At 42.9% G+C, this 27,604-nt stretch overlaps 1 protein-coding gene across 1 annotated transcript in view; it reads left to right on the top strand.

Moving 5' to 3' along the window:
- The window catches only part of LOC126336765 (homeobox protein OTX1 A-like), a 384,863-nt gene extending 357,711 nt beyond the window's left edge, over window positions 1-27,152 (top strand). Inside the window, exons 8-9 of the mRNA XM_050000775.1 lie at window positions 12,005-12,129; window positions 23,444-27,152. Of these exons, the coding sequence (XP_049856732.1) occupies window positions 12,005-12,129; window positions 23,444-23,850 (532 nt within the window). The 3' untranslated portion in view covers window positions 23,851-27,152. The remainder of the gene's footprint in view (window positions 1-12,004; window positions 12,130-23,443) is intronic.
- Window positions 27,153-27,604: the final 452 nt, after the last annotated feature.

Below are 27,604 nucleotides of genomic sequence, written 5' to 3'. Positions count from 1 at the left end.
TAAACATTCTTGTACTTCCTTCTTTCATCTATCAGTTGAAGTATTCCTTATGAATCCTTGTTTTTTTGCAGTTACCTTCCTTGTACCTATGTTCTCCTTTCCATCTTCCGTGATTGCTCTTTTTAGAGCTGTCCGTTCCTCTTCAACTGTAGTGCCTACTGAGCTAGTCCTTATTGCTGTATCTTAGAGAACTTCAAGCGTATCAAGTCATTCCTTAGTACCTCCACATCCCACTTCTTTGCATATTGATTCTACCTGACTAATCTATAAAACTTCAACATATTCTTCATCATTTCTACATTGTGATCTATCTCTGCTCCTGAGCACGCCTTATAATCCAGTATCTGATTTCGGAATCTCTGTCTGACCATGATGTAATCTAAGTGAAATCTTCCCGTATCAGCTGGCCTTTCCAAATAGACCTCTTCCTCTTATTATTTCTGAACAGAATATTCGTTATTACCAGCTGAAATGTATTACAGAACTCAATTAATCTATCTCCTCTCTCATTCCTTGTCCCAACCCCATATTCTCCTGTAACCTTTTCTTCTACTCCTTCTCCTACAAATGCATTCCAGTCCCCCATGACTATTAGAGGCATAAGGCATAACGTCTTAATTTAGTACTTCTTTACGACAAATTTTGAGGACAGTATTCACATATACTACTGGATGTACGTGCAAAATTATATCATCGTACGACACAGTTCCGGAGATATGACGTCATAAACATTGAACTGCGTGAAAATTAAACGACAGTGCGAAATCCACTAGAAATACACGTGCAGATACGTGTGAAATATGTTGAATACTTCTGAAATATATGTGACATGTCCTTACTTGGGCAAAGCCAGGGTAAAGGCTCCTCGTAAACCGCTAGATCGATTTCAACTACATATGGTGCATATATTACTTACTATCTGGAAAGAAATACTATGGGGATAAGAACCAGAAGACACCTATTAGAGTGGAGATGATAATTAGGAGAGAGGACAAGCGGAAGCGGTGAGGAGACGGACAGCCAGAGGTGGAGGAAGAAGGAGATGGACACAGAGAGAGGGAGGACGAGGAGATCGACAGAGAAAGGAAACAAGAGGAGATAGACAGAGACAGAGGGATGAACAGTTGCGCACGCTGGAGGAGGATATGCACATAGAGGGGGGGGGGGGGGCAAATCGACAGAGAAAGGGAAGAGAAGGAGGTGGATACAAAGAAAGGAGAGGAGGAAGGAAAGAGAAGGTGAGCTGGAAGAGCGGGACAGAGAGAGGCATAGGAGGACGTGGACGGAGATGAGGGAAGGAGAAAATCGACAGAGTGAGGGGGAAGGAAGAGGAGGGCTAATAAATAGATAACCGGGCAACGCCGAGTACTTAGCTATTATTATGTGATTGTCTATTAATTTAACACACTGATGCAATGATTTGCGTGACCACCGGTTCTTCAGGCGTAACATCGTTACGGTGGATTGCTCCTTGTCTCGCAGACGTGGCGCCCTAGTACGGAGACCAGGCGTGTGTGCGTGTGTGTGTGTGTGTGTGTCTGGTGCCAAGGTTGCATTAGTGTCGGCCTCGTCCGTCAGGAGACTCGTTATTGAATTAGTGATTCCGGCAGCCGGCTGATTCGGCCGATTAACGTCAGCCAAGGAACTGCGGCGAGGCCACAATCCCGGAGGCTGCGTAGCCGTTCAGGTTTTCACCCTATTACGCCGCGACCTTAAGTCGGAGGACTGTGGTCACATTTCTTTTATAGCACAAAATAACAGTTTTAGAAATTTTGTCAGATTTTCAAACAACTTTTGGGAATGCAGCCAGGTGTCGTCTTCGACTACCGCCGATATTTTGACGCGCAAAGGTACAAATGCAACGAGAGACCACTATTTGAGGAAATTTACACTCAAACACAACACATCATACTTACACAGGGTAATTCAGCTGCCCCTACCAATGGGTTTTATGCAACCCGCAACGCCTTCAAAATACACGCACATTTTTACATTCTCTCTGCAACTTCGACGGCTCTTTTTAATATACTGCATGATTTGGGAAACCATACAGTTGGTGGCGTCGTGTCTTTCAGAATCCTGGAAATTACTAAATTTGTCGTATGTCGCTAATTGCTCTCATTTTCAAATACTGGCTGACTATAGCCTGGGTAATTTCTACTGCGAGTTACCACTGGCTACATGCAAACTATTAGTCCTACGGAAAATATGAGTGAAACTTGTGTTGAAAATTTCATGTAGTTAAATTCTGTACAGAAATTCTTTTTCGCAGGAGGCCACGGAATTCGAATCTCAAGGTTACTTTTGTACGTTTCTCGTGATTAATTTTAAAACTATAACCTCTAGCGGAAACGTGTCCCAGTGCAAAATTTAACGACATTAAATTTCCTATAAAATGTCCTATTTACATTTTCTGTAGGACTAATAGCATGCATGTAGCAAGCAAGAAAATATGAAAATTTGTGCATAGTATTTGAAGGCATCGCGGGGTAAACAACTGGATCCACCAAACCAACAAATATAATCAACGTCGAAAGTTATCGCTGGTGAACATCTGTATTACTAACGACAGAAACGGTTACCGTGCACTAATTGCAGATTGCCTAACTTCCAGGGACAAAAAAAATTGACTTGCATAATTTCATGTAATTGTTGGTCGAATTAAAAAAAATTGAAATGCTGTCATCATCTACTCAAGAAGAGCTATAATTCTACTCTGAATGTGTAGGACAATAAAAAAATATTAAAGTTGGAAGCTGTTTATATATACGTCTATAGCCGGTGGTAACTCGCAGCACAAATTACGCGGGCTGTAGTCAGCCAGTATTTGAAAATGAGAGCAATTAGCGACATACGACAAATTTACTAATTTCCAGGATTCTGTATGGTTTCCCAAATCATGCAGTATATTAAAAAGAGCCGTCGAGTTGCAGTATTAGTTTTCTTTATTACTTGATAACTAGTTTCGAGCCTAAGCTCATTGTCAAATCATCCACAAAAGAAAATCAGTGTTCCAACTTCCGAGGTTCTCTGCAACTCATTGCACAATTTGGTAGAATTACAACAAATTTTATTGATAATTCCAAGCCTTTTACAAGCGCTGTCTCGCTAACGCCCCTTACAAAATATTGAAAGGAAAAAAGTTTGCCGTGAAATACGTTCTCGCTGTTCATGTAGTAAAACGTCATCAGGCGTCTACATTAGGTATGTTCTTACTGTTTTTCAACAGTAAATATGGAACTTGATAAATATTCTATTGCGTTAATGCGGAACCGATTTATGCTGGAAAAATTAGTTGACCATCAGGTGCAAATATGGCGTTGTGAATGCAAGAAAAAGAGACAACTATGAAAGGTAGAAACGTATTGCGCATGCCACTGGATAGGTGAAGGTTCAGAGTTTTATCTTCGAATAGACACTGTACTATACACTCAACAGGAGCACCGTATGTTACTCGAGAAACATCTAAACGGAAGTCCATTTCATTCAACACACGAATCAACAGATCCCCGTTTATTCAATCGACAGTTTCAACAATTCGATTTCTGAGCTCTTGAAAAGTTCCTGGGGTAAGTTGAACAAAGACTCTGTTTTGTAATGTACGCCAAAGAGAAAAGATGGCTAGTTGTGGTATCTGATGACATGGGAGGTCAAAAGCAAAGAATAAGATCTTGTTGTCCACCTCTTCCACTCCAATGTTGTGGGATGGTGTTGTTAAGTTAACCTCAAGGTGAAAGTGAGGTGTGGCGCCGGCATGCATGGACGAGTGATACTTCAAGTCCAATTGGTTTGGAGCAATAGAAACGTCTACATGTAGAGAACATTTGGCCTAAGTAGGACACATTCGCAATTATCTCACAAACGGCTCATCTGCCCAACTATGTCTACTGGGGGTCTTTGCTTCTATTGTCACATGCTCTCGCGATTTTCAGTTTCGCCATTAATTTAGCTGCATCCTGTGGAGGAGTTCAGACATCCATCCTCTTCTTCATTATAATCATCTATATTCAAGGATTCGATCAGTTTCGTAGAATCTGTTCCGGCTCCAGCTTCTTAGCTCCATCGTTTTCTGGCCTTTACCCCTTTGGGTACATATTGCAAAACATTCCTTGGACATCTGCCTTGTTGCATTCTGTTGACATGTTGCTCCCATTTCTTCTTATGTGTATCCATTTATCCTGTTATTGTAAGTATTTTATGCTCATTTTTAATACCTTCGTGTCTTAATCTGTCTCTTAGTTTACATCCTTTAACTAATCTGAGAAATTTCGTTTCTGACATTATTATTCGATTTATGTGTTCCTTGTTTGCTCTCCAAGCCTCATGTTCGTAAGATAGCATTGAGACAGACAGTGTTTTAAATAATTCCGGTTGCGCCTCTTTCGTTGGTTTTTTTGTTTAATGCTCTTTTTTTCGTTTCACAAGCAGCCTGAAATTTTGCTGCCTTATCTTTACATTTTGAACAAAATTAAAAGAAATGTTGCTTCAGCGTGGTTAAAATTAGTTAGCTGCTCTATTGTTTTGTTTTGTAATATTATTTTTGATAACATATGTTGCTTTCCTAGGAATGCTATCACTTTTGTCTTTTCCGTAAATATTTTGATATTATTATTTTGACCAACTTTGTTCAGTTTAAAATTGTTTCTTTGTAATTCTTCTTTTGAAGTGGCCTTTATAGTCGGGTCGCCGGCATACATTAACGGTGGTGTGCAATGGTCCTTATTTAATTTTTTCCTTTGTTCTTTCTTGTTTGCCCCGTCTACTTAACAATCTCACTGTACATAAAATTGGGAAAGAACCGTAACCTCGATACACCCTTTGGTTAATTGTAATGACATACATATTGTTTCGTGTTTTTATTGCAGTTTTTATTGCAGATATAATGTTTTTACGGTCCATAACAAGTGTCGCGGAATTTCGTTTTCTCCTAGTAGTGGGCAGAGTTCTGTCCTGTTTAACGCCTGGACATAGTCCGTGAAATGTATGTATGTCTTATTGAATTCTGTTGTATTATTTATCAGTATCTTCAAAGCGAATATATTATCCACTGTTCAAATGAAAAGGACAGCAGTAAATGATGGATTCTGCGAATTACTGTTGTCCTTTACATCTGAATATTCAACGGTCACACATGGATTACAATGTAGTTAACATCCACTGTCGACTCCTTTCTTGAAAATTGAATACACAACCTCTGTTGACCAGATTTCAGATTGACTCGCTTTCTCACAGCGTAAATTTACGATACGTAAAAATATTAGTTTAAGGAGAACTTCGCCGTATTTTAATAATTACCTGCTAATGCCAGCTATACGAGCTGCCTTTCTGGCTTTTATTTTGCGTTTTCATCTAGAATTTAATCAACAGACAAGTATATTCATCGAAGTCGTATATTTGACGATCTACTGCATATAGGCACATTCATGGCGATTCGGACGTGAGGCAGACCTCACCGGCAAGCAGAGATCGACGGCTCTCCTCCACCCCCGCAGCGCTATTCCCCCCGCCACCCCCTTCCCTGTCTACTCGCTATGCCGACCCTTGCAGAAGATCCCGTCTCCCGAGTACGCCGCCCCTCGCAAAAATCTGATATGCGGACGTCAAATTCTGTTGAGCCGAAGCCAGTAAAAACGAATAGGGTTTGCGACTGTCTGCGCGGCTGAAGCTGATCCCTGGCGGAGCTCTGGCGCTCTTCAGACAAAGAGGATGTACGAGAGCGTCTTCCATAATTCACTCTGGCGAGCCGTTCTTCGGTGGATCCAGCGTCGTTAAGAGACAACACTGGTGCAAAAGCTTGTATAAAGCATAACCTCTTCGGGGAGATGATAAACCGGGACAGGTCGGGAGGAGTCTTCGACATCAGGTTTCTTATATTTCGCTCCACTACTGATTTGCAGTAGCTATTTATTTAAAAAAAAAAGCACCGCCTAAAGACACGTGTTCCCCTCTGTTTTAGAAACTGTATCAGAATTAATAGCGAAGAGTGACACTGGTGAAAGTGTACGAGAACAGAAGCAAAAATGTTCCTGTAAATATGTGTTCGCAGTAGAGCCGTTTGCGAGATAAGTGCGAATGCGTCTTTGCGATCTGCCTCGGACTTGAGAGTGAAATATTGTCCCGGTTAGTCCTAGGGCTGTTCAAAAACTATCCGTCTTTTATTTATAGAACCAATCTTTATTCAGATGCAATTCTTTGACACTAGTCACCTTCAGAGCAGTCCCCTCCAGCTTCTACATAACTCTTCCAAAGCTGCTGTCACTGCTGAAAGCATTGCTGGAAAGCCTCTTCTGGTATGGTGCGCAGCCGCTCCGTCGAATTCTGCATAACGTCTTACCTGTTTTGAAATCCGAGTCTTTTTCCAGTTTAGGGAAAATCCAGAAGTTACTCGGTGAGACTGATAAACCACAGCTGTGTTTCCAGAATGAGATTTTCACTCTGCAGCGGAGTGTGCGCTGACATTAAACTTCCTGGCAGATTAAAACTGTGTGCCGGACCGAGACTCGTACTCGGGACCTTTGCCTTTCGCGGGCAAGTGCTCTACCGACTGAGCTATCCAAGCACGACTCACGCCCCGTCCTCGCAGGAGGGCTTCTGTAAAGTTTGGAAGGTAGGAGACGAGGAACTGGCAGAAGTGTAGCTGTGAGGACGGGGCGTGAGTCGTGCTTGGGTAGCTCAGTCGGTAGAGCACTTGCCCGCGAAAGGCAAAGGTCCCGAGTACGAGTCTCGGTCCGGCACACAGTTTTAATCTGCCAGGAAGTTTCCCAGCTGTGTTGTTTTGTCAAAAAACTGTGACTCAACCGAGAACAATGAACGGGTGCGTTATCGTGGCGAAGGTAGCAACTTCGTTCTCCCCACAAGCTCGACCGTCTGCGTCTCACTGCTTCACGAAGGCGACGCAGAACATCATGATAATACTACTTACTGACATTAGTACCTTGTCGGACGTATTTTTGGGGCTCAGAGCTGATGGAACGCCAGGACCAACGAATTGTCAGAGCCCCAGATTCATCGTTATCATATGTCTGGCGAGCAACTGGTTCTGCAATGACTACAAGGGCCGTTAATAAACCCTTCCGCCGACTGCCATTGACCTCTGTACATCAACAGGCCCCTGAGCGTACACTTCAGCACAGTCTGCTGCTGGTCTTCGCCTTACCAAACCCTACCTTGGCCAGAAAGGTCGACGGATCTCTTCCCAATTGAGAACGCTTGGAGCTTTAAGGGCAGGTCTCTTCAACTAGCTCGGGATTTTGTCGATCTCAAGAGCCAACTAGACAAAATTTTGCACGATATCCCTCAGGAGGACATCCAACAACTCTTTATATCCAACAACTCTACCGATCAATACCACGCCGAATAACCGCCTGCATAAGGGTCAGAGGTGGACCAATACATTATTGCCTTGCTCCATTTGTGAAGCTCTTTCTCTTTAATTAGCCATCCGATTTTTCTGAAGTTGTAATAATTTTTTTTGTCTGTACATGCGCATCGCTTCTAGGGATTTACGTCCCATTAGAATAACGCCTTTGTGACGTGTCGGTTTTTTTTTCGTAACGTATATTTGTGTAGTGTGTATGTAAGGCAGAATGTGGACAACAGCCCAGAATGTACCTAGCTGAATGTGGAAAACAGCCGGGAAAGCACATACAGGCTGGACAGCTCTACAGCCTTCGTCGGGAACCCGACTGGAAGATCCGATAGAGGGAAGCTCTCCTCCCTGTGCCCCGGAAGTGGGCGCTTTGGCGCTCCCCGGTACCCGGGCTGGTAGTTTCGTCTTTACTGTAAACGCGTAAGTTTTGAATTTGTCTATCTCCATCCTCTGTGGTAAGATAAGTCGTATGGTCAGTGTTAGCTCGCTGGACATTGTCAAAATGCAGACTGCGTAAGTGAAGCAAACAGAAGCATGCTACGAAAGGGCACGAGCATTTAAAGATGACTAAGCGGTTGCTAGCGGACTTCTCTGGAGGGGCATGACGACAGGTGTCAGAGCCGGGGGAAGTAATCCCGCATATCGAAACGTAGACCTTGTCGAGATTCGGAAGGACGTCTGCAGATGTGCGGGATGTCAGATTAGATGCCGCGGGACGTGCAGTCTCCTGAGTGCGAAGGAAAATCCAAGGCAAGTGGAGGAGAGGGGCTAAGCAGACGACACCTTCAGCCATATTCTCAATATTCAGCGTGTACATTTCTTACTTCCTGGAAACAGCGCTGTCTGAAGTTAAATGTCACTATTCTCAGAGCAAACAGCAGAAAGACGAGGACCCAACGAATGGGGCAAAGGGAGGGGCATGAGAGGGGGGCGGAGGTATTGTACTACAAGCGCTTATGGAAAATCATGGTGCGAACACAGTTATATTGTCACTTTATTAAACAACCTCTTTCTATCAGAATCGGACTACCCTCTGTTATACTGTGTCATCATGCCATTAAAAATCATAACTATTAACGAGTATCATGCCATGAACCAACATATTCTAACCAACAGTAGTATTACAGTTTCCAGAATGAGATTTGCACTCTGCAGCGGAGTGTGCGCTGATATGGAACTTCCTGGCAGATTAAAACTATGTGTCGGACCGAGATTCGAACTCGGGACCTTTGCCTTTCGCGGCAAGTGCTCTAACTTTCTTCCAGGAGTGCTAGTTCCGCAAGGTTCGTAGGAGAGCTTCTGTAAAGTTTGGAAGATAGGAGACGAGGTACTGGCAGAAGTAAAGCTGTGAGAACGGGTCGTGAGTCGTGCTTGGGTAGCTCAGATGGTAGAGCACTTGCCCGCGAAAGGCAAAGGTCCAGAGTTCAAGACTTGGTCCGGCACACAGTTTTAATCTGCCTGGAAGTTGCAATACTATAATTTGATTTAACAGGGGACTGTGAAGACGTCTGCTGACATCTGAAGTTAACCTATTGTCGCCGATCTTCTTCCTATCGCAGAAATTGATTTTGTGGTTTCCTTTCTTCTTAATCTTTGTGTCAATTGCTTTGTTTTCATGACACACTAAAGAGATTACATGAGGTTCCGTTATTTTTCTTTTTAGGGTCCTCTTACACGAGAGATGTTATATCTGAAAGGTAAAAGGTATTTACGTTGTGCAGAGAAAAAGCGTACACTACGTATTAACGGCGACGTAAACAGATAAACGTGTTTTAACGTATTATTTGACGAGAAAAATAATATTCGATTTTATGTAGCACTTAGCAAGAAAACGAAATATAAAGGATAAAGTAAAAAAAGTGGTTGTTTGCTTATTTCGAGATACTGCTTGCCGTTTTTGTACGTCTATAATTTGTCGAGCAAACGTGTCTTTCGAAATGTTTGGAGACGCTTTTCCTATTCTTTTAGTTGGTATAGAAAATTTACCACACGGCCTCTGACAAGAACATCCACTACGAATTTTGCTTTGGCCTCCAATAAACTTTATCATCAAAGCTTGTTCGTACATTTTCTTACAATATTTCAGTTTGTTTTCTTAGAACGGTTGATGCTTCATAGCCCTCTCTTTCACCGTTCACCACAGCAGGCAGTTGTCACATCAGACGCTATTTTGGCGCTGACGTGTAAACGAGAATGACCATTAAATACAGGCAAGATTCAGAACAGGAATAAAACGCCGGGGGCGCTGCAGTCGTCTCACTTATATCGAGTAGTCAATTAAAACAAGAAAGTGGACCGTGTAAAAAGCGGGTTTAATTCCAAACATGTTTCTGTCAAGTTTCACCATCGCCAGTGGGTTCATTTATTTTCTTGGTATCACATGCTGATGTTTATGTGGCTGTCGGATATTCGCAGTGCTGCTGATATTTTACTCCTGTCTGTCATTTTTTTAATCCGCATTGTCATATATCTACACGATATGAAAAATGCGCTTTCTAGCAAGAACTGTGTTTGCTCAAGGTAGAACCATATTTCCATAACCGTTCGTCGGCTAGATTGCATTCGCATGCCCCATACGAAATTCCATCGATTTCGAAAACACCATGGATTGCCTGTCTTCTATCCTTGTGAAACACTTAATGCGCTTTGACTAATGTTTTCGGTGTTGTGCATGATGACTGTTGTTCCGAGTGTTTATCATTCTTCATAGACTTTCGAGTGTCTTCAAATCACTTAAATTAAGCCAACGTTCTTTCTTGGCTCAAAGCTTCCTCACCAAAAGCCTACTTTAATATGCGACTGGTTTCGATTGTAGTTTTAAGGAGCTTAAAACTTAATGAAGATCGTTTGTTCCTTTGAGACAGCCATTTCGAAATTTGCACACACAATAAATAAAAAGTTCGTAAAGAAATTGGCAATAACGTTCACTCCGACGCGCGCGCAATGACGCCACGTGGCGACTGGCAGTAGATAGACACTTAGAGACGCCTAGCGGCAACAGTTGTAACTGTTACATTGTTGTTGTATGTAGTTGTAAACTAAACTGATTTCCTATTCTTAAGCTTTCGTGTACATCTGTGTTGAATGTGCACCTGAACAATGCAAGTGGTGTGATTACGTAAACGCTACCCTATCAAGAGAATCGCCAAATACTACAGAAACATGTACTGCAAATAACTTTTATCAAAAATAATCAGGGAACGTAAAACTGTACATTATTTAGGTATCATGTGAAATTCTGTGTAGCGCGGTACAGAGAAATTGTTACAATTCGTGACATCACAGTAAGCGGCTTGGAGTTCCATTACGCAGAAGTAACAGAATAAAAGTTCTGCATAAAAGTACAAAACGGATTTTGAAAGAATAAGTGTCCAAAATGCTTTTAAAATACGCTATCAATTTACGTACGCAAACTGACTAAATAAATTTCCGAACATTGATTGATACACAAGCGAATGTAACATTGCACTGTAAGAATAATACTGTCCAATGAAGTAAATGAAATCTAAAATGAACTTTACCTAAACTGTAACAATTTTGAAATGCAAAACTTAGCAGTAAATGATCTCATTGTGTCTGTAATGTTAAACTGGTCCTAACAAATGTTCATGACTTACCTTGTGGCAACGAGGATTCAGTACAGCTTGAAAATGTTGAAATAATAAAAATACAGTTCAGAAACAAACCACATCAAGAAAATAAACCTTTCCCAGTGCAGTGCAAAGAAAAGCAACTATGATAATCACATCGTGCTTTACTTCTTGAGCAACTGTGTTCCCCTGAGCGCAATAAGGCGATACACAATTACAAAACACAATCTTCGTGAAGATACAGTGATAGAAACTCGAGTCTTTAAATGATTGAAAAAGAGTAGCATTCAAAAGCTGCATTGCGAAACTATGATTCCTTAGCAATTACAACCATCCTTACAAAAATCACTACTTATAAATAAATTATGACTCTACCATACAACACGCTAGTGAAATTGTGAATGAGTAGTGAAACTAACTCTTGAGTGCAAGCTATGTGAGCAAGTATCTGGTTTAATCACCCATTGACAATCAAACTAACTGACCCAAACCACGGACTCATCATAAATTACGCGCAAGCATGCAATGTAGTGACAGACATTACCTGAAGATTTTCGCCATACTGAAATCAGTCTTTACAAAATCATATTTCCAGAAATCAACACCCTCTGCATTTGCATCTCTGTTGTTCTGTTAGTTGCTTCCAGACCACTCAGCAGTGTAACCAACACCCGACTCCTTCACTTACTTCTTAGAGAATGACACAGGCCACGAGAATGCTACTGACAACCAAAGATCACATTGCTTGTAGTCAGAACCTCTGTGGCGTAACATACCGACTATTGAAGACTTATGTTTGTTTAATATCCAGTGTACAAATATGAAGAGAGCTACTTTACTTCCGTTGAGCAACATAAATTTGTCCTGGTGATTGTTTTCGTTCCGTATTCAGACTCTCCAAATTTTTGAGTAGCTGTTGTTTAACCGTAAATTACTGTCTCTACAGGAAAATGAACCAACAGTTTGCCCCTCAAACAGGGCAAGCCCTTTGTAAGCTAAACTGAATGTCAACAGAGTGGTGACGGGATCTCTGGTGTTGTTGCAGGGGCGGCTTCCGGCCCGTTCTGGACTCGGGACCTTCGCGAGGAGCGCCTCCTCTGTTCTTCCCGCCGCACTTGACGTCACATCTCAGCTCACAGTTCACGCCACCGCTCTTCCCGGGACTCAAAGGTCAGTCACATCCCTAATTACTTCGTGACCAGTCTCACAGTCAGAGGCGGTTGTTCGCAAACTCGACGTAACAGACATGCAGGGATTTAACCCGACCTTTGTCTGTTATCAAATAGTTATGAAAGAATAATTTTATCTTGAAATTCTTCCACTGGTCCGTGTTTGTATACAAAAACAATAATGTGGAATTTTGGGTCCTCCTTGAGGCACAACATATTTGTTATTTATTTAGTCCCGCAAATAGTTACAGCGACAAATATGGCCATCATCAGTGGGTTCTTTGATTCTAGAACATGCAGAAATAGCATACTTATAAAACAATGTAAAACGTTATTATATGTGTATTGTTACATGTAACAATGTTTTACAATGTTTATAAGTATACTATTTCTGCATGTTCTAGACCCTATGAACCCACTGCTGATGGCGATATTTGTCGCTGAAACTAGTTTGGGGGAATAATAAACAAAGAAGAAAAGTGTTTTGCATCGAAGTGGATCCATAACCCCATACTGTTGTTTTCGTTACGAATGGCTGCGACCGGTTTGTTTCTCAACGTAATTTAGACGTGTAACTGTATAATATGCTATTAATTCGTATGACATTCTACACAATACAACATTGAAAATTCCATGAGTAAAACTACTTTCAATTTTCCACAATCTGTATGTCACTACAACGCCTACACATGGTGTAACTGGTATAAAAATGCTCTTATGGGACTCAACTGCTAAGGTCATCAGTCCCTAAGCTTACACACTACTCAACCTAAATTATCCTAAGGACAAACACACACACCCATGCCCGAGGGAGGACTCGAACCTCCGCCGGGACCAGCCGCACAGTCCATAACTGCAGCGCCTTAGACCGCTCGGCTAATCCCGCGCGCCAACTGGTATAAGTGGAGATTTTTGAACTGGCGACTGATGACGGTGTACTGAACACAATTACATATGTACTAACTTCATTTGCAGACAAATAATTATATATATATATATTACAAGTTGTATGTTTTTAGGTTGATCATTATCTCATGTTGGTCATTATCTCCAGGTAAATGTGGAAAGAGCGAGCCATTAATGTTTGTATTCACCTGGGAAGCATGTCAGGTGTCGATGTGTAGAGACGTGGACTCAAAACATTTAGCCTGTACTGACAGTTGCAGTCCACCGACTGTTGCAGTTTAGACTGTGCTGAAAACATCAGGTAGTATATTATGTGACACGTTTGTGGGAAGACTGTTAGATGCAGAGGAAAAACAGCCAGCACAACGATGTGTGTGTACATGTCAAGGTATCACATATAAAAATATCTGCACTTATACCTGTGACATCATGTATTTACAGATTCTCCCATAATTCTACAAAAACAAAAACACCGTCCAAAAAAGCTTTAAAGGTCCAAGGGTACCGAATAGCCGCCGTGTTATCCTCAGCCCTTAGGCGTCATTGAGTGCGGATATGGAGGAGAATGTGGTCAGCACACTGCCCTCCCAGCCACGGTCAGTTTACGAGACCGGTGTTTCTACTTCTCAGTCAAGCAGTTCCTCGGTTAGTCTCACAAGGGCTGAGTGCAGCCCGCTTGCCAACAGCACTCAACAGACCTGGACGGTGACCCATCCAAGTCCTAGCCAAGGCTGACGGTGGTTACTTTGGTGATTAATGAACGCTGCACAAAATATAACCTCATGTCGCAAAACACAAATGGTAGAAGATGCTGGAAACCGCTAATGACGATCTCTAATGCACATTCCTTCACGTGATTCTAAAACTGGTCATTAGATTGAAACACCGGCAGGTAACATAATGTGTTCGTATGTACATTATCCTCCAGGTACAACTCTCTCCCGTAAGCCCTTTTAAATCCGAGCACTTATCTCCTGGCCTTCCATTCTTCTTGGTGATGCGTAATACGAAGTAAAAAACTGAAACTAGAAAAACTGGAAACCGAATAACTAAATTTGTAGGAAACATATAAACATCTACATCTATATGACTACTCTGCAATTCACATTTAAGTGCTTGGCAGAGGGTTCATCGAACCACAATCATACTATCTCTCTACTATTCCACTCCCGAACAGCGAGCGGGAAAAACGAACACCTAAACCTTTCTGTTCGAGCTCTGATTTCTCTTATTTTATTTTGATGATCATTCCTACGTTTGTAGGCTGGGCTCAACAAAATATTTTCGCATTCGGAAGAGAAAGTTGGTGACTGAAATTTCGTAAAAAGGTCTCGCCGCGACGAAAAATGTCTATGCTGTAATGACTTCCATCCCAACTCGTGTATCATATCTGCCACACTCTCTCCCCTATAACGTGATAATACAAAACGAGCTGCCCTTTTTTGCACCCTTTCGATGTCCTCCGTCAATCCCACCTGGTAAGGATCCCACACGCGCAGCAATATTCTAACAGAGGACGAACGAGTGTAGTGTAAGCTGTCTCTTTAGTGGACTTGCTGCATCTTCTAAGTGTCCTGCCAATGAAACGCAACCTTTGGCTCGCCTTCCCCACAATATTATCTATGTGGTCCTTCCAACTGAAGTTGTTCGTAATTTTAACACCCAGGTACTTAGTTGAATTGACAGCCTTGAGAATTGTACTATTTATCGAGTAATCGAATTCCAACGGATTTCTTTTGGAACTCATGTGGATGATCTCACACTTTTCGTTATTTAGCGTCAACTGCCACCTGACACACCATACAGCAATCTTTTCTCAATCGCTTTGCAACTTATACTGGTCTTCGGATGACCTTACTAGACGGTAAATTACAGCATCATCTGCGAACACTCTAAGAGAACAGCTCAGATTGTCAGCCAGGTCATTTATATAGATCAGGAACAGCAGAGGTCCCAGGACGCTTCCCTGGGGAACACCTGATATCACTTCAGTTTTACTCGATGATTTGCCGTCTAATACTACGAACTGTGACCTTCCTGACAGGAAATCACGAATCCAGTCGCACAACTGAGACGATACCCCATAGCTCCGCAGCTTTATTAGAAGTCGCTTGTGAGGAACGGTGTCAAAAGCTTTCCGGAAATCTAGAAATACGGAATCAACTTGAGATCCCCTGACGATAGCGGCCATTACTTCGTGCGAATAAAGAGCTAGCTGCGTTGCACAAGAGCGATGTTTTCTGAAGCCATGCTGATTACGTGCCAAATATAATTATAACTGTGAAATGGTGGTGCTGGCGCGTCGTGAGCGTGTTGTAGACGTGAGCGTTGTGTGCGGCGACCAGACAGCAGAAACTAAGGCTGCGTACGAACGCGTTCTCGCACCCCCGAACAACGCTATTTTCGCGGCACGGGACCAAAGTTGTTACTTGGCCTAACCGGGTTACCGGCCGGAATCGATTTAGCGGACTGAATTCGCACCTGTGCTCGGCGCCGTACCTTATCAACTTTAAAGCCATTATCCAATTTGCGGGCAACGTGGGCAAACTGATCGCGCGCCATGCCGGTGCCAGGTGCTGTGGAGAGGAGGAGGGGAGGTTGGAGGGGGGAAGGGGGTGCTCCCTCCTGCGCGACAGCTCAGCCAGAGGCAATTCCATTTGCACACAGGCGATGGGGCAGCACATGTGCCAGCCAAGGGTCCCGGCGGTCGCAGACGCGCTGCTAGCTTTGCGCGCCAGTTTTCGACAGTGTAAAGTACACAGCCATATTACATTGCGTATGCTCCGAACAGATATTTCACTGGATCATCGAATGCGACTAACCTCGGGCAGGGGTAGGATGCGCTTAAGAGTTTCAACACAGCATAGCCACTACTATACCTGACCACTTCCTACTGGGATGTCCCACTGAAGAGTCCTTGATGCACAAGTAAGACAGCTAGGGCTATGAAAGTAACGAATAAATCTTGTACCGTGCGGATTCGGTATTGTCGAGACACATACCCGTTACAACGTATTAGTTACTCGCTACTTTCGTCAATGAATGCCATTAGTTCTAGGGTTCCGTACCTCAATCAGAAAAAGGAACACTTATACGATCACTCCGTTGTTCGACTGTCTGTCTGTGCAGCTTTTCAAAACCAGTTTTCTCAGGAATGGGTAGACGTACCAAGTTGAAATTTATCCTGCTTAGTAAGGTCTACGGTCTTTTGGTGATGTAAAAGAGTGAAGTTTGTAAGTCAATCCAGTCAAAAGATACGGCTACTTATATCACATATTTGATACCCGCAAACTCACTCATCAAAACCTACAGGCGCGGGATTAGTCGAACGGTCTCGGGCGCTGCAGTCATGGACTGTGCGGCTGGTCCCGGCGGAGGTTCGAGTCCTCCCTCGGGCATGGGTGTGTGTGTTTGTGCTTAGCATAATTTAGGTTAAGTGGTGTGTGAGCTTAGGGACTGATGACCTTAGCAGTAAAGTCCCATAAGATTTCACACACACACAAAACCTACAGGGTACATCCTGTTGACGCAGAATCGTAATATTTGCCAAAAAGCAGGATTTCACACTACAATCAAAGGAAAAAACCCTAAAATTGTTAATTTGTAATTATATCATACGAGAAAGAAATTTTTTGTTGTTTATTGTCAGGCTGTCTGTCTGTCCATCCGCCCATCTGTTAAAACCCATTTTTTTTGGAACAGGTGTACTAACGCCTATGGAACCTTGGTGATATAATCAAGTTTAAGTTTTAAGTCAATGCAATCAAAAGATACGACATGAGAGGTTCCATGCCCTCTTTTGCATGTCTCCTCTCATTTTCATCAATTTTATTAATGTTATATGTCATTGCACGGTAGTATCAGACCGAATAAATTTATTGTAATGAGGGTATTTGTACTGAGAGCTGAAAAAAATACATTTCACTTGATTCCTGAACATGTTGGGTTACTTCCCTGGGTGGCCTGTGCGAGATAAGCATAAGGACGCGGCACACGGCACTTCCGATTGGGGGCTGCACTTCCCTGAATTCTGAGGGATTCGTACAATAGGCCTAAGTGCCTGGCGGAACGACTGACGTCGGTAGAGTTTCGCCTGTTGTATGCAGGGCGAAACGACCTGCGACAAGTCTGAGTGTCGCCACAGTTTGTTTACCATTCCGGCGCGTCCGGAACGAAGATTCCTGGCACCGACTGACTGCATTGTCCTTTTGATCCTGAGAATACTTGTAGACCGTTCCCTGCTGGGTGCTGAATGCTGATTCGCGGTTTTCGAGGAGAGTAGGGAGTTGAGCAATGCTGGCTTCGCTCTTGCATCGCATCACAGAGGGGGAAGTCGGGATTTGATCTTCCTCGGAGTCGGACGGTCTTGCGACTTGGTCGCTCGTTTTCGGCAGAACTTAGAATTCTCGCACAGGCTTCGCGGCCAGGGGTTGACATAGAGTTGCTGTACGGCAGAAGTCGGCGCCTGCATCATCAGGATCCGCCCATCATTTCGTAGATATATGCAGGATCCCATTTCCTGTTTTTTTGTTATGATAAAGTTCTCTTTTCTCTTTTCTGAGTAGATTACGATTTTTATTAAATTATTGTGAGTGTGCACTCCTTATTTTGCCAACTAGTAGGGGCCACCATTATTTTCTTCCGTTACCGTTGTGCGCATAATTAATTATCTGGTAGATGAGGAGGGGGTCGAGTGCATATGGTGGCCGGACGTCAGTTGCTGGGTTCCGGCTACTCGCCATAACGTATGAGAAACCCCTTTTAACATCCTGGGCAATGTGACAGACGGTGATTTGTCGTGCGGAGGGAATCGTTGCGAGTGAAACAGAGCAGGGCGTGAAACGTGTCTGGGAGGATGGAATTTGAGGCTTACGAAAACTGCTGGCTCAGCCCTAGCGGCAAACGAGCTGCGTGTGGGAAAGGAAACAAGGCGAGAGATTGAAACTATTTGGTACTCCGTCCCAGTACTGGCGTGGCCCACTAAAAGAAAGAAATTAAAGGAGCTCGAAAACTACCTAGTAGACATGAACTACGTACGAGGAAGAAGACACGCGAGTAAGAACATTCCTATCACTGCGAGTGCTCCGAGGTAACGAACTGGAGGAACCAAGTCGTGTCGACCCGATTCATGCGCGAACTACGTGCAGGGAAGAAAACATGCGAGTAGCGAAATGTTTCGGGTAATAACGAAACGGTATTTCGAGTCTCTTGGTATATTCCGTATTCAGTAACGAATACGTAAGATATCTAACAGCTCTGCACACCAGCGTCAAGACACGTCCACCTAGTGTTTGTCTTTATTTTGTCCATAGGATCACAGCCTTCTTTCCTTTATTGTGTTTGAGTCCTTTAATAACTTTTCATACAAATGTTTATTTCACTGGGGCAGTTTGTTCATGCGTCAATGACACTTGTAAATTTCAGACTCTACTGCGGTGTTTACCTAGTACAATAAGCTTGCGCTTGTGTACTTGCCAAGTTGGCAGTTATCTGTGTCAGCAGCGTTTTAGATGAAAGTGAACAGCGATTACGTTGCCACGTTGTCTGCGCTTATCACACAGGGCATTAAAAAACTTATTCTGCTTACATTTTGTTAGGTAATACGTTTTTATGGGCGCTGAATCTATATCTGACCTGAGTTTCTTTTTTTCCCCATACACAGTTTTGCACAGTGTGACTTCATTATAAACTTGATAATCGGCAGAACACGTGTAACTGGACTGAAAAGAAATGAAGTGTTAAATATGGAAAATGTTTTATTGAAGTATAAATATGAAGACGCCTATTTTGTTACACAGAAATGATGCGCCCATTTGCTTACATTTCCTTTCTCTCTCTCTCTCTCTCTCCCTCTCTCTCTCTCTCCCCTTGATCATCTAATACCGCAGTTCTCCGATGAATTTCCTCTTGTACGTCTCAGTGAAGTGACCAACCGTAGAGCACCCCCCCCCCCCTCGGTCTTTACATAAAAAAAAGGTTCAAATGGCTCTGAGCACTGTGGGATTTAACATATGAGGTCATCAGTCCCCTAGAACTTAGGTTAGTTAGTTTTTAGTAGTTCTAAGGACAACACACACATCCATGCCCGAGGCAGGATTCCAACCTGCGACCATACCGGTCGTGCGGTTCCGGACTGAACCGCCTAGAACCGCTCGGCCACAACGGCCGGCTCTTTGCATCACTTCGATGTCTTGAATAGATGAATCACCTTCTTATCGCAGACATAACCAAATTTACAGGAAAGACATCATGGCGACTATTCAAAAATTCAACGATAAGGCTCAGCAAGCATGTTGGTTACAACATACAATGTGGAGCCTTTTGTCGGCTAACTAACAATCATTCTCAAATCAAACAGCCAAACGCCTCCTCATGTGACTACCGCCTTAACGTTGGTGCGGAGGTTTGTGGGTCTCAATGATCCACAGAACTACGCTGGCGGGTGCTATGCTCCTGGTAGGATCACTCATCTCAAAACGAGGGCTGCTAAGAGACCAGATAATGAATAGTTCTCCTAGGAGTCTTCCTGCTTGGTAGCATATGGGCGGCAACCACATGGCCTTTAGCTATTTCTGGCATTGCTTCCACTTACTTGTGTCACATATCTTCTCTTTTCTTCACTAATGGCCTCTCTTGGCCAAACTCTTGCTTTTTCAACCCCAACGGTACTGCGACGCCTGAGGGTGTTTTTCATTCTCATTCTTTGTTGAAGAGGTAGTCAACAGCTCATGCAGCAGTAGCGTGTGTTATGGAACATCTCAACGGCATAAGAGTCAGAAGACACTTCTTCAGAACAGGCAGAGCTCGTAGCCTGGGAATGACAATCTGCCTAGGAATGGTAATCCGAAATATTACTCAAAAGGCTTTGACTCCGTGAGATGACAGCTCTATCAGCAAGCTAAACCTGCGCACCGCTCGTAACAGGACCAAGGGCTTTTATACATTTTCGGTGTCTTTACAATTCACTGATTAACAGAAACCTCGGACTCTAGCTAACAAAAGCGCTTTTTGTTCAGAAATACATTCGGAAAAGACCACGTTTCTATGGGCCTTACTTAGCATGAAAAGTTTAGAAAATGTTGCAATTTGTGAACAACATAAAAATACAATTACAGAAAAAAAATCTGTGCAGACCATATAGTCTACCAGAGCGAAGCAGTGGAAGCTAAGCTATATTCTAGCTTTTCACCTTTGGATTTTCCTGTGTATGCGTTTGTCAAATACACCTCAAACATCTTCTCCTCCCCTTCACTCTGTCCATTACGTCTTCCCCCTTTCGCTTCTCTGCTGTGCCCTTCCTATCACATACCACTTGGAACACATTCTGGTGCTACCTGCACAACACAAAAGTCCAGCAAGGCAGCCTATATGTCATCTACAATCAAATATTTCTGTTGTGGTTTACCAACACAAGTACAAGGATAGCGTACCAATAGGGACAAGAAAGGAGGCATGAAGGGCGCGAAAAACAAAAATAACAATCATCCATTCATTGCACCATTACACATGCACATAGTGATATATGAGACATTATAATCGCCCTACTAAAATCTATTATGACAAACAATATGCATCACGAATGGCACACACAATAGAGTTTAAGAAATCACAATGGGACATCAACTCCGCTATGACAAACAGTGTGCATAATGAAGGCCGCACAATTTTACCAATGTAAGAAATTAAAATAATAATAGCGTAAAATTAACTAAAATGCCTTGAAGCAAATGTTTATGACAAGAACACGACGGGGCCGCAAGGGAGGAGGCAACACAATACTTAAGTCAGGTGCACCAAAACAAACAACGGACACCAGGCCGCGCCAACAACGGACACGTAAGGCACGTGACTACTCTCTCCGTTGCGGTTCCGCGGCTTCCACCCAAGTAATACCTACCTGAAACATTTTAATACTTGGAACAGTACACCAGTAATCACCAAATTAAAAAACCAACAACATGACATAAAAATACAATAATTTAAGAAAATCACATCATTTGACTGTGAGCTAAAGGTCTTTCGGTAACTAATAGGTAAAGAGGCATGTGCCACTATTAAATCTTCCGTAATCACACTACTAAATTTCTCAGTACCCAAGTTGCAATTAACGCAACAAGAATTAAATCATTTAAGTGATGTTACTTTAAAATAATAATAAAATCATTTCATACAGCAGAGGACCAAGAATAGCCCGATCAGTACTCCCCAGTGAAGCAGTTCACACAAATGGTGCTCCACGTCTCGGAGCACACAGCCCCATACAAAATGTAGCACAACCACAGCGTCCCGGCGTACTACCAGAACCACCAGGCAGTAAACCAAAGTCGCACTCAGCCAAAACAAGGACCGAATTCTAAAATAACGAGGCCTAGCCTGGGCCAGACAACAGACCAAATGCCGGGAAATCCATAAGAAACCTCAGCCAACTTAATACCAAAATAAGAATTTATGAACAATATGCAAAACAAGACCTCTCAGTGCAAAGGTTTCCGTTTAGTCGCGAAGGCGGCTCCGACCCGCCTGCTGAGGTGCCAAGCGTCGTACGGAGTGCCGAATCAAGCTTAACCTTCGTTAATTGAAAGCGGAAACACCACAAGACAAAATAAACTCCAATCTAACTACGCAAGGCCAACTCTAAGGAGTGCCACGAGAAGACTATGCACTTGAAGATCAAACATAAAGCACCCTGACTAACGTGCCGCTCAACGACGGACTTCCATCACCAGCGTGTAGTAGAGTAAGGAGATCAGCGTACCCCATCGATGTACGTCCATGGGACGGTAAACGAGGATAGCAATCCCAGCGACGGAGAGGCAGGAGGACGAAATGACATCCCGTCGCACATAGAAGGTATTTCAAACTCAGACTCGACAAACTAAAACAGATGAAATTTTGCTCCCCTTGCGAATCAAGTTAAACGGCACACCACGCCGCTGTCCACAGTATTAACCGTAAAACCACGGTCCGGTCTTCCCATCGGGCCCCACTCGGCGACCAGACGCAAACAATACCAGCCGAGCCGAACCGTCTACACGCCAAGGCAGCCACCTCTTGCCTCCTCACACGCCTCCAGCTAGCAAGGAAACCTCTCCATCGCTCCCCCTTCAGATTTAGTTATATGTTGGCACAGTGGATAGGCCTTGAAAAACTGAACACAGATCAATATAGAAAACAGGAAGAAGTTGTGTGGAACTATGAAAAAATAAGTAAAATATACAAACTGAGTAGTCCATGCGAAGATATGCAACAGCAAGGAGAATGAGAGTTAAGGAGCGTTGTGGTCCCGTGGTTACCGAGATCAGCTACGGTACGAGAGGTTCTAGGTTCAAGTCTTCCCTCCAGTGAAAATTTTTTATTTTCAGTGTATGTGACAAACTCTTATGTTTTCATCACTTTTTTGGGAGTGATTGTCACATCCACAAGAAAACCTAAATCGGGCAAGGTGGAAGAATCTTTTTACCCATTCGCCAAGTGTACACGTTAGGTGGGTCGACAACATATTCCGTCATGTGACGCACATGCCGTCACCAGTGTCGTATAGAATATATCAGACGTGTTTTACTGTGGAGGAATAGGTTGACCTATGACCTTGCGATCAAATGTTTTCGATTCCCATCGGAGAGGCACGTCCTTTCGTCTACTAATCGCAGGGTTTTGCGGTGAGGTCGCAAAACACAGACACTAAACTCACAGTGAACAGAGACGTCAATGAACGAACGGACAGATCATAACTTTGCGAAAATAAAGAAAATAAACTTTGCACTCGAGGGAAGACTTGAACCAAGGACCTCTCGATCCGCAGCTGCTCACGCTAACCACGGGACCACGGCGCTCCTGAGCTCACAGTATCCTTGATGATGCTTATCTTGCGCATGGACTACTCAGTTTGTATATTTTGCTTATTTTTTCACAGTTCCACACAACTTCTGTTTTCTCGATTGATCTGTGTTCAGTTTCTCAAGGCCTATCCACTGTGCCAACTTATAACTAAATCTGAGGGGGGTGTGATGGGGAGGTTCCCTTGTAAGCTCCGGCCAGCGATCACACACGGAAATAACCGCCTAACGCCAAAGCGCCGCCTGAGTGAAAACTCAGCACTAAGATCGATACGGACTTGGAAATAAGCGAGCACCGTAACAATTTCAATTCCCACTTCCACGCATACCGAACAGACTGACAAGGAACCCAGTTAATGTTGCACTGTCAGCCACTTCTGAACTACGATTTAAAATTAAACATCTCTAGAGCATTGGGAAGTTAGTTTAAAATCAACAGCAATATTTGTAGAATACAGACAAACAAACAAGTGACCCAATAAAAATGTCTTAATACACGCAACAACTTCTGTATGAGAATCGAGATGGAGAGTGACGACTGTCTGAATGCATTGGTCGACGTTCGTGTTGCAGCATTCCCCGGGCTGTGCTCGTGCTGCCCCATGAAGCCGATGGGACTCCTGCAGCCGCAGCAGCCGGGCGCGTCGTCACCAGTGGGGGGCGGCGGTGCGTCCTCTGGAGGCGGAGGAGGCGGCGGAGGCGGCGGCGGCGGCGACCAGCGCTCGTCGAGCGTGGCGGAGCTGCGGCGCAAGGCACAGGAGCACTCGGCCGCGCTGCTGCAGTCGCTGGCCTCTTTCCAAGCCGCCTCCGGGCTGCCCGTCGGCTTCGGCCTGCACCACCTGGCGCCGCCGCCCGTGCCGCCGCCGCCGCCGCCCGCCCCCGCGCCGCCGCCCCCGGCGTCGCGTCGCTCCGAGTCGCCTGCCGCCCCCGGCAGCCCGCTGTCCGTGCCGCCGGCCGGCTCCGATCGGGCGACCCCCTGAAACTGAGGCGCCTACTGGGCTGCCTCCTGAACACTGAGTGACGACATTCGGGCTCCGCTGCGTCGCTACATCGACTCTACAGTGCTCGTCTCCACCAGATCGGGTCCGCACAATTGCGGCTGCCCTAACGAGTGTGCTGGTTCTATCTACCACGTGTCCTTCAAACAAGTGCTCAGATGCCATTTCTCTGGTGTTTCCAGTTCTGTTAATTCATTGCAAATAAAAGCTTCTCGTGGGGTGTTTCATGCCGACATCGACCTATCAAGTTATCGGCGTTACTGTGTATACTCACAAATAAATAGACCTGTACTTATACTAGCCTTTCATGTATTTTGTCAAGGGTATACTGTTCCAGAAATAAATTAAAAACACTTCCCGTCCTCCATTTCTGACCAAGGTTATTGCGAGGTTTCCCTTTCTTGCTCGTAATGCGTACGCTGGAACTTCAACACCCCCCCCCCCCCCCTCCCGAAACCATCAAGAGTTTGTTTCTGAGAGAGGTCTCTCTCTTCTGCCCCTCTCTCCACGCCCTCACTCACTCACTCACTCACAAACACACACACACACACACACACACACACACACACAACACACACACACACTTATTAAACTTTCAATCACCACCACGGTCAATAAGCCACAGATATATAGGATTTAATGATGCTAACAATAAAACAAATCGTTTTACTATCACCATAATGATTATATCAATGTTTTACCCATGATGCCCCGCTACCAACTTGCTTGGTATTTAGCTCAAAAGTGACTGATTCTGCAGTGGGTAGTTATTGGAATGGCGCCTTCTACCTGGGGGTAAAAAATTAAAAATGTCGACACAAGAGTGGCGATTCCATTACAAACAAAACATGTCTTCGGTCATGGTGGAGGCGATAGTGGCAGTTGAAATGCTTTAGAAAATAGTTTCTTTCTCCTCTACAACCACATATGGTATCAACAATACTCTTCAAATCAACAAGATAGACAACCACGAAATAAGTTCGAACTCAACAGTGAAGCGATGCAGTCTACGTCAAAAATGACATTGATTTCATTCCATAAGAAGGATGCACTTGTTCTCGCCCAAAATCTTCCAGAAAAATCACATATGTACGTGAATGTATATGTGAATGAGAGGCGTCGAGTAATTTCCACATATACTAGTGTATTTAAACAAAATTTAAAAGTTACTGCATAAGTATTTCAGACTAGATAACCTAACAAATAACACTAAAATTTTGAAATTACCGTATTTTATGTTACACATGAAAATAATTACGTTAAAGTAGTACGGCTGTATGTCAAGCGTTAAAAATTAAATTTTCAAAATAAATTAGGGCGCACTTTCAACTTATAAACATATGTCCGCTATTTTCTTGCGTGACAGGGTATGGCCGACATCCGTACTTTTTTTAATCGTAAGTACCGGACAGTAACAAATTTTTAAACATATGCATAAAAAGAAATTTTATTTTTCTCAATACACAGAACAATCTGCAACACAGTTCTTAAATATCATGTCTCTGTGATTCAGTGCGGTACAGCGTAGCAGACTTACTCACTCTTTGCTGGACTTCCGGAAATATTCGTTGCGTTTTACTGTACTACCCACATTTTCCTCTCTTCATTTTATTTTAGGAAAGAGTTTTTAGTTCCTTGGTTCTCCATAAGTTGGAAAGCTCGTGTTCTTGTCTACGAAGTTATCCTCGAGTTAAAAATCATGACAAGGTAAAAGTTTGCTCAGTTGATTGTGCACATAAAAATATACGTCTGACAACATTTTGTCTTCAGGGAGAAACAGCGTTTTCTGTTGACATTGGAATTACATGAAACATCCTGTGAATGGCCTGTATCTGCTATGATTTCACCCACACATCGCAAAAATATGACTCAAAATATATTAATACCAGATAAAGCGAACCTGATTATTCTTTGGAGATAGAACCAGTACACTTGTATTACTTGTCATGGAACCACTGTGTATTTTCATTCAAACGAAGATAAATACAAGACCCTGTGATAGCGCAGCAGAATTGTTAATACATAACTATTAGAAATGTGATAAATGTTAGACAAGGAAAAGTTTTTGTGCATACCGTACGATTCCATAAGGACAAACTTTCAGACAGGCGAAGCTCTCTAAAAACTGTAGATGTTCTTACACAACTGACTGGAACCATTTAGATTTAAATGAAATGCCTGCTATAGACGTCTTGGAAGTGCCTGCTTCACAGTGATACATATATAGTACGAATTGTCAAATTATGATAGCCTTCTTAGTTATTGCTAATTCGTAATTTGCCTTCCTTTCGAGTGTGACACACATAACCCAATATCATGTGATAAATCTTACACAGCATGGCCCTAATGTTAACTGTTCCGACATCCTATCAGTGTTTCGTTCAATGTGACTGTACCATTCATACATGTCTTGTATGATCAATTCAAATCACTTTCATTAACCACTGCAAACTCTAATAGTCGTTCCTTAGATGCATAACTCAGTGCAAAGAGACAACATCGAAACCTAGCTAGAAATTTTGTGTCCCCATCTACCTAATCAGTTGTAACGTATTCAAAATGCGTTTATAGTTAAATCCCAGAAAACACTGATTCGCTTCTCACAGGATCGTGTCATTATGCCTCAGGGAATGGTCAACTTAAATTTCGTGTGATACCATCAACAGGTTTCTGGTATGTTACGCTGACAAGACATGCAAAAGTCTAATGTTTAAAGCCTGTTGATTTTTGAATTTGTTTTACTAACAATTTTATTTTATAAATTACAGTAGATAACTGCATTTAAAAAGTCACAACAACAACAAAGAGTTCTTACAGCTGGACCAAGCAAAGTGTGTGTATAACGATGAGGTAAGAGTTGTGTAGTACCATACCACGGCGATGTTTTTGTGTTCTCTGGAGAATTGGAAAACAAATCATTAAATATGGCCATTTATATTTTGTGTTATTTTTCCTCTCAGAGAAGGAATGCAGAAAATTATTATTATTATTATTATTATTATTATTACTATTATTAGTGCCGTATTCATCACGCGTTCAAATTACAAATCAGCAGAATTAAGATTATAGACACCTTGAACATCTTACACGCCAGTAGCTCAAAAATGGACCGTTTCCTCACTGACACTTAATTGCGTTGTAATTGAAAACCCTCTTCATACAGCAGTGCTGTTGCCTGTTAAGGGCAGTTAAATAATACATGTCATGTCACATTGTTGCATTAAATTTCTTGAATCTTTATCCTACCTACTGGAAACTATTTTTACTGGCAAATAAAGTGCTACATATTCCACTACCGAGTTTAGAGAAAAAAAGGAGAAAGACAGTTTTTAAAAGAGTATGTTAAAATCTCTTTAAAAAATTGACCCTTGGAGGTACTCAAACCTATTTTTAGTGGAAAGCTCAACAAGTTCCAAAATTGCTGCTATGTGAAGTTACTGTAATATAACACGAATCCACACTTTTTTTGAACTTGCATATTATTGTTTACTGGATGTCAGAAGAATTCATCATCTCACGAACTTGGAGTTGTCTTTAAATCCACTACTGTTACCATTTTAATCTGTCGTCATATAAAATAGCTTTATTATTTAGGAAAATTATTTCATTGTTGTGTAAACGCAACTTACCGTCTGTAAATAAACTCTGCAGATGTTACCGTCTATGAAACACTAGTTTTTCTTAAAACCCAAGCAGCAGAGGTATGGTCAAATATGGTTAGAAGAAGAGACTTAAC

Source organism: Schistocerca gregaria, chromosome 2, assembly GCF_023897955.1.
Source record: "Schistocerca gregaria isolate iqSchGreg1 chromosome 2, iqSchGreg1.2, whole genome shotgun sequence".
Classification (NCBI taxonomy): domain Eukaryota; kingdom Metazoa; phylum Arthropoda; class Insecta; order Orthoptera; family Acrididae; genus Schistocerca; species Schistocerca gregaria.
The sequence above is the reverse complement of the archived record's forward strand: the minus strand, read 5'-3'. Positions and strand labels throughout refer to the sequence as shown.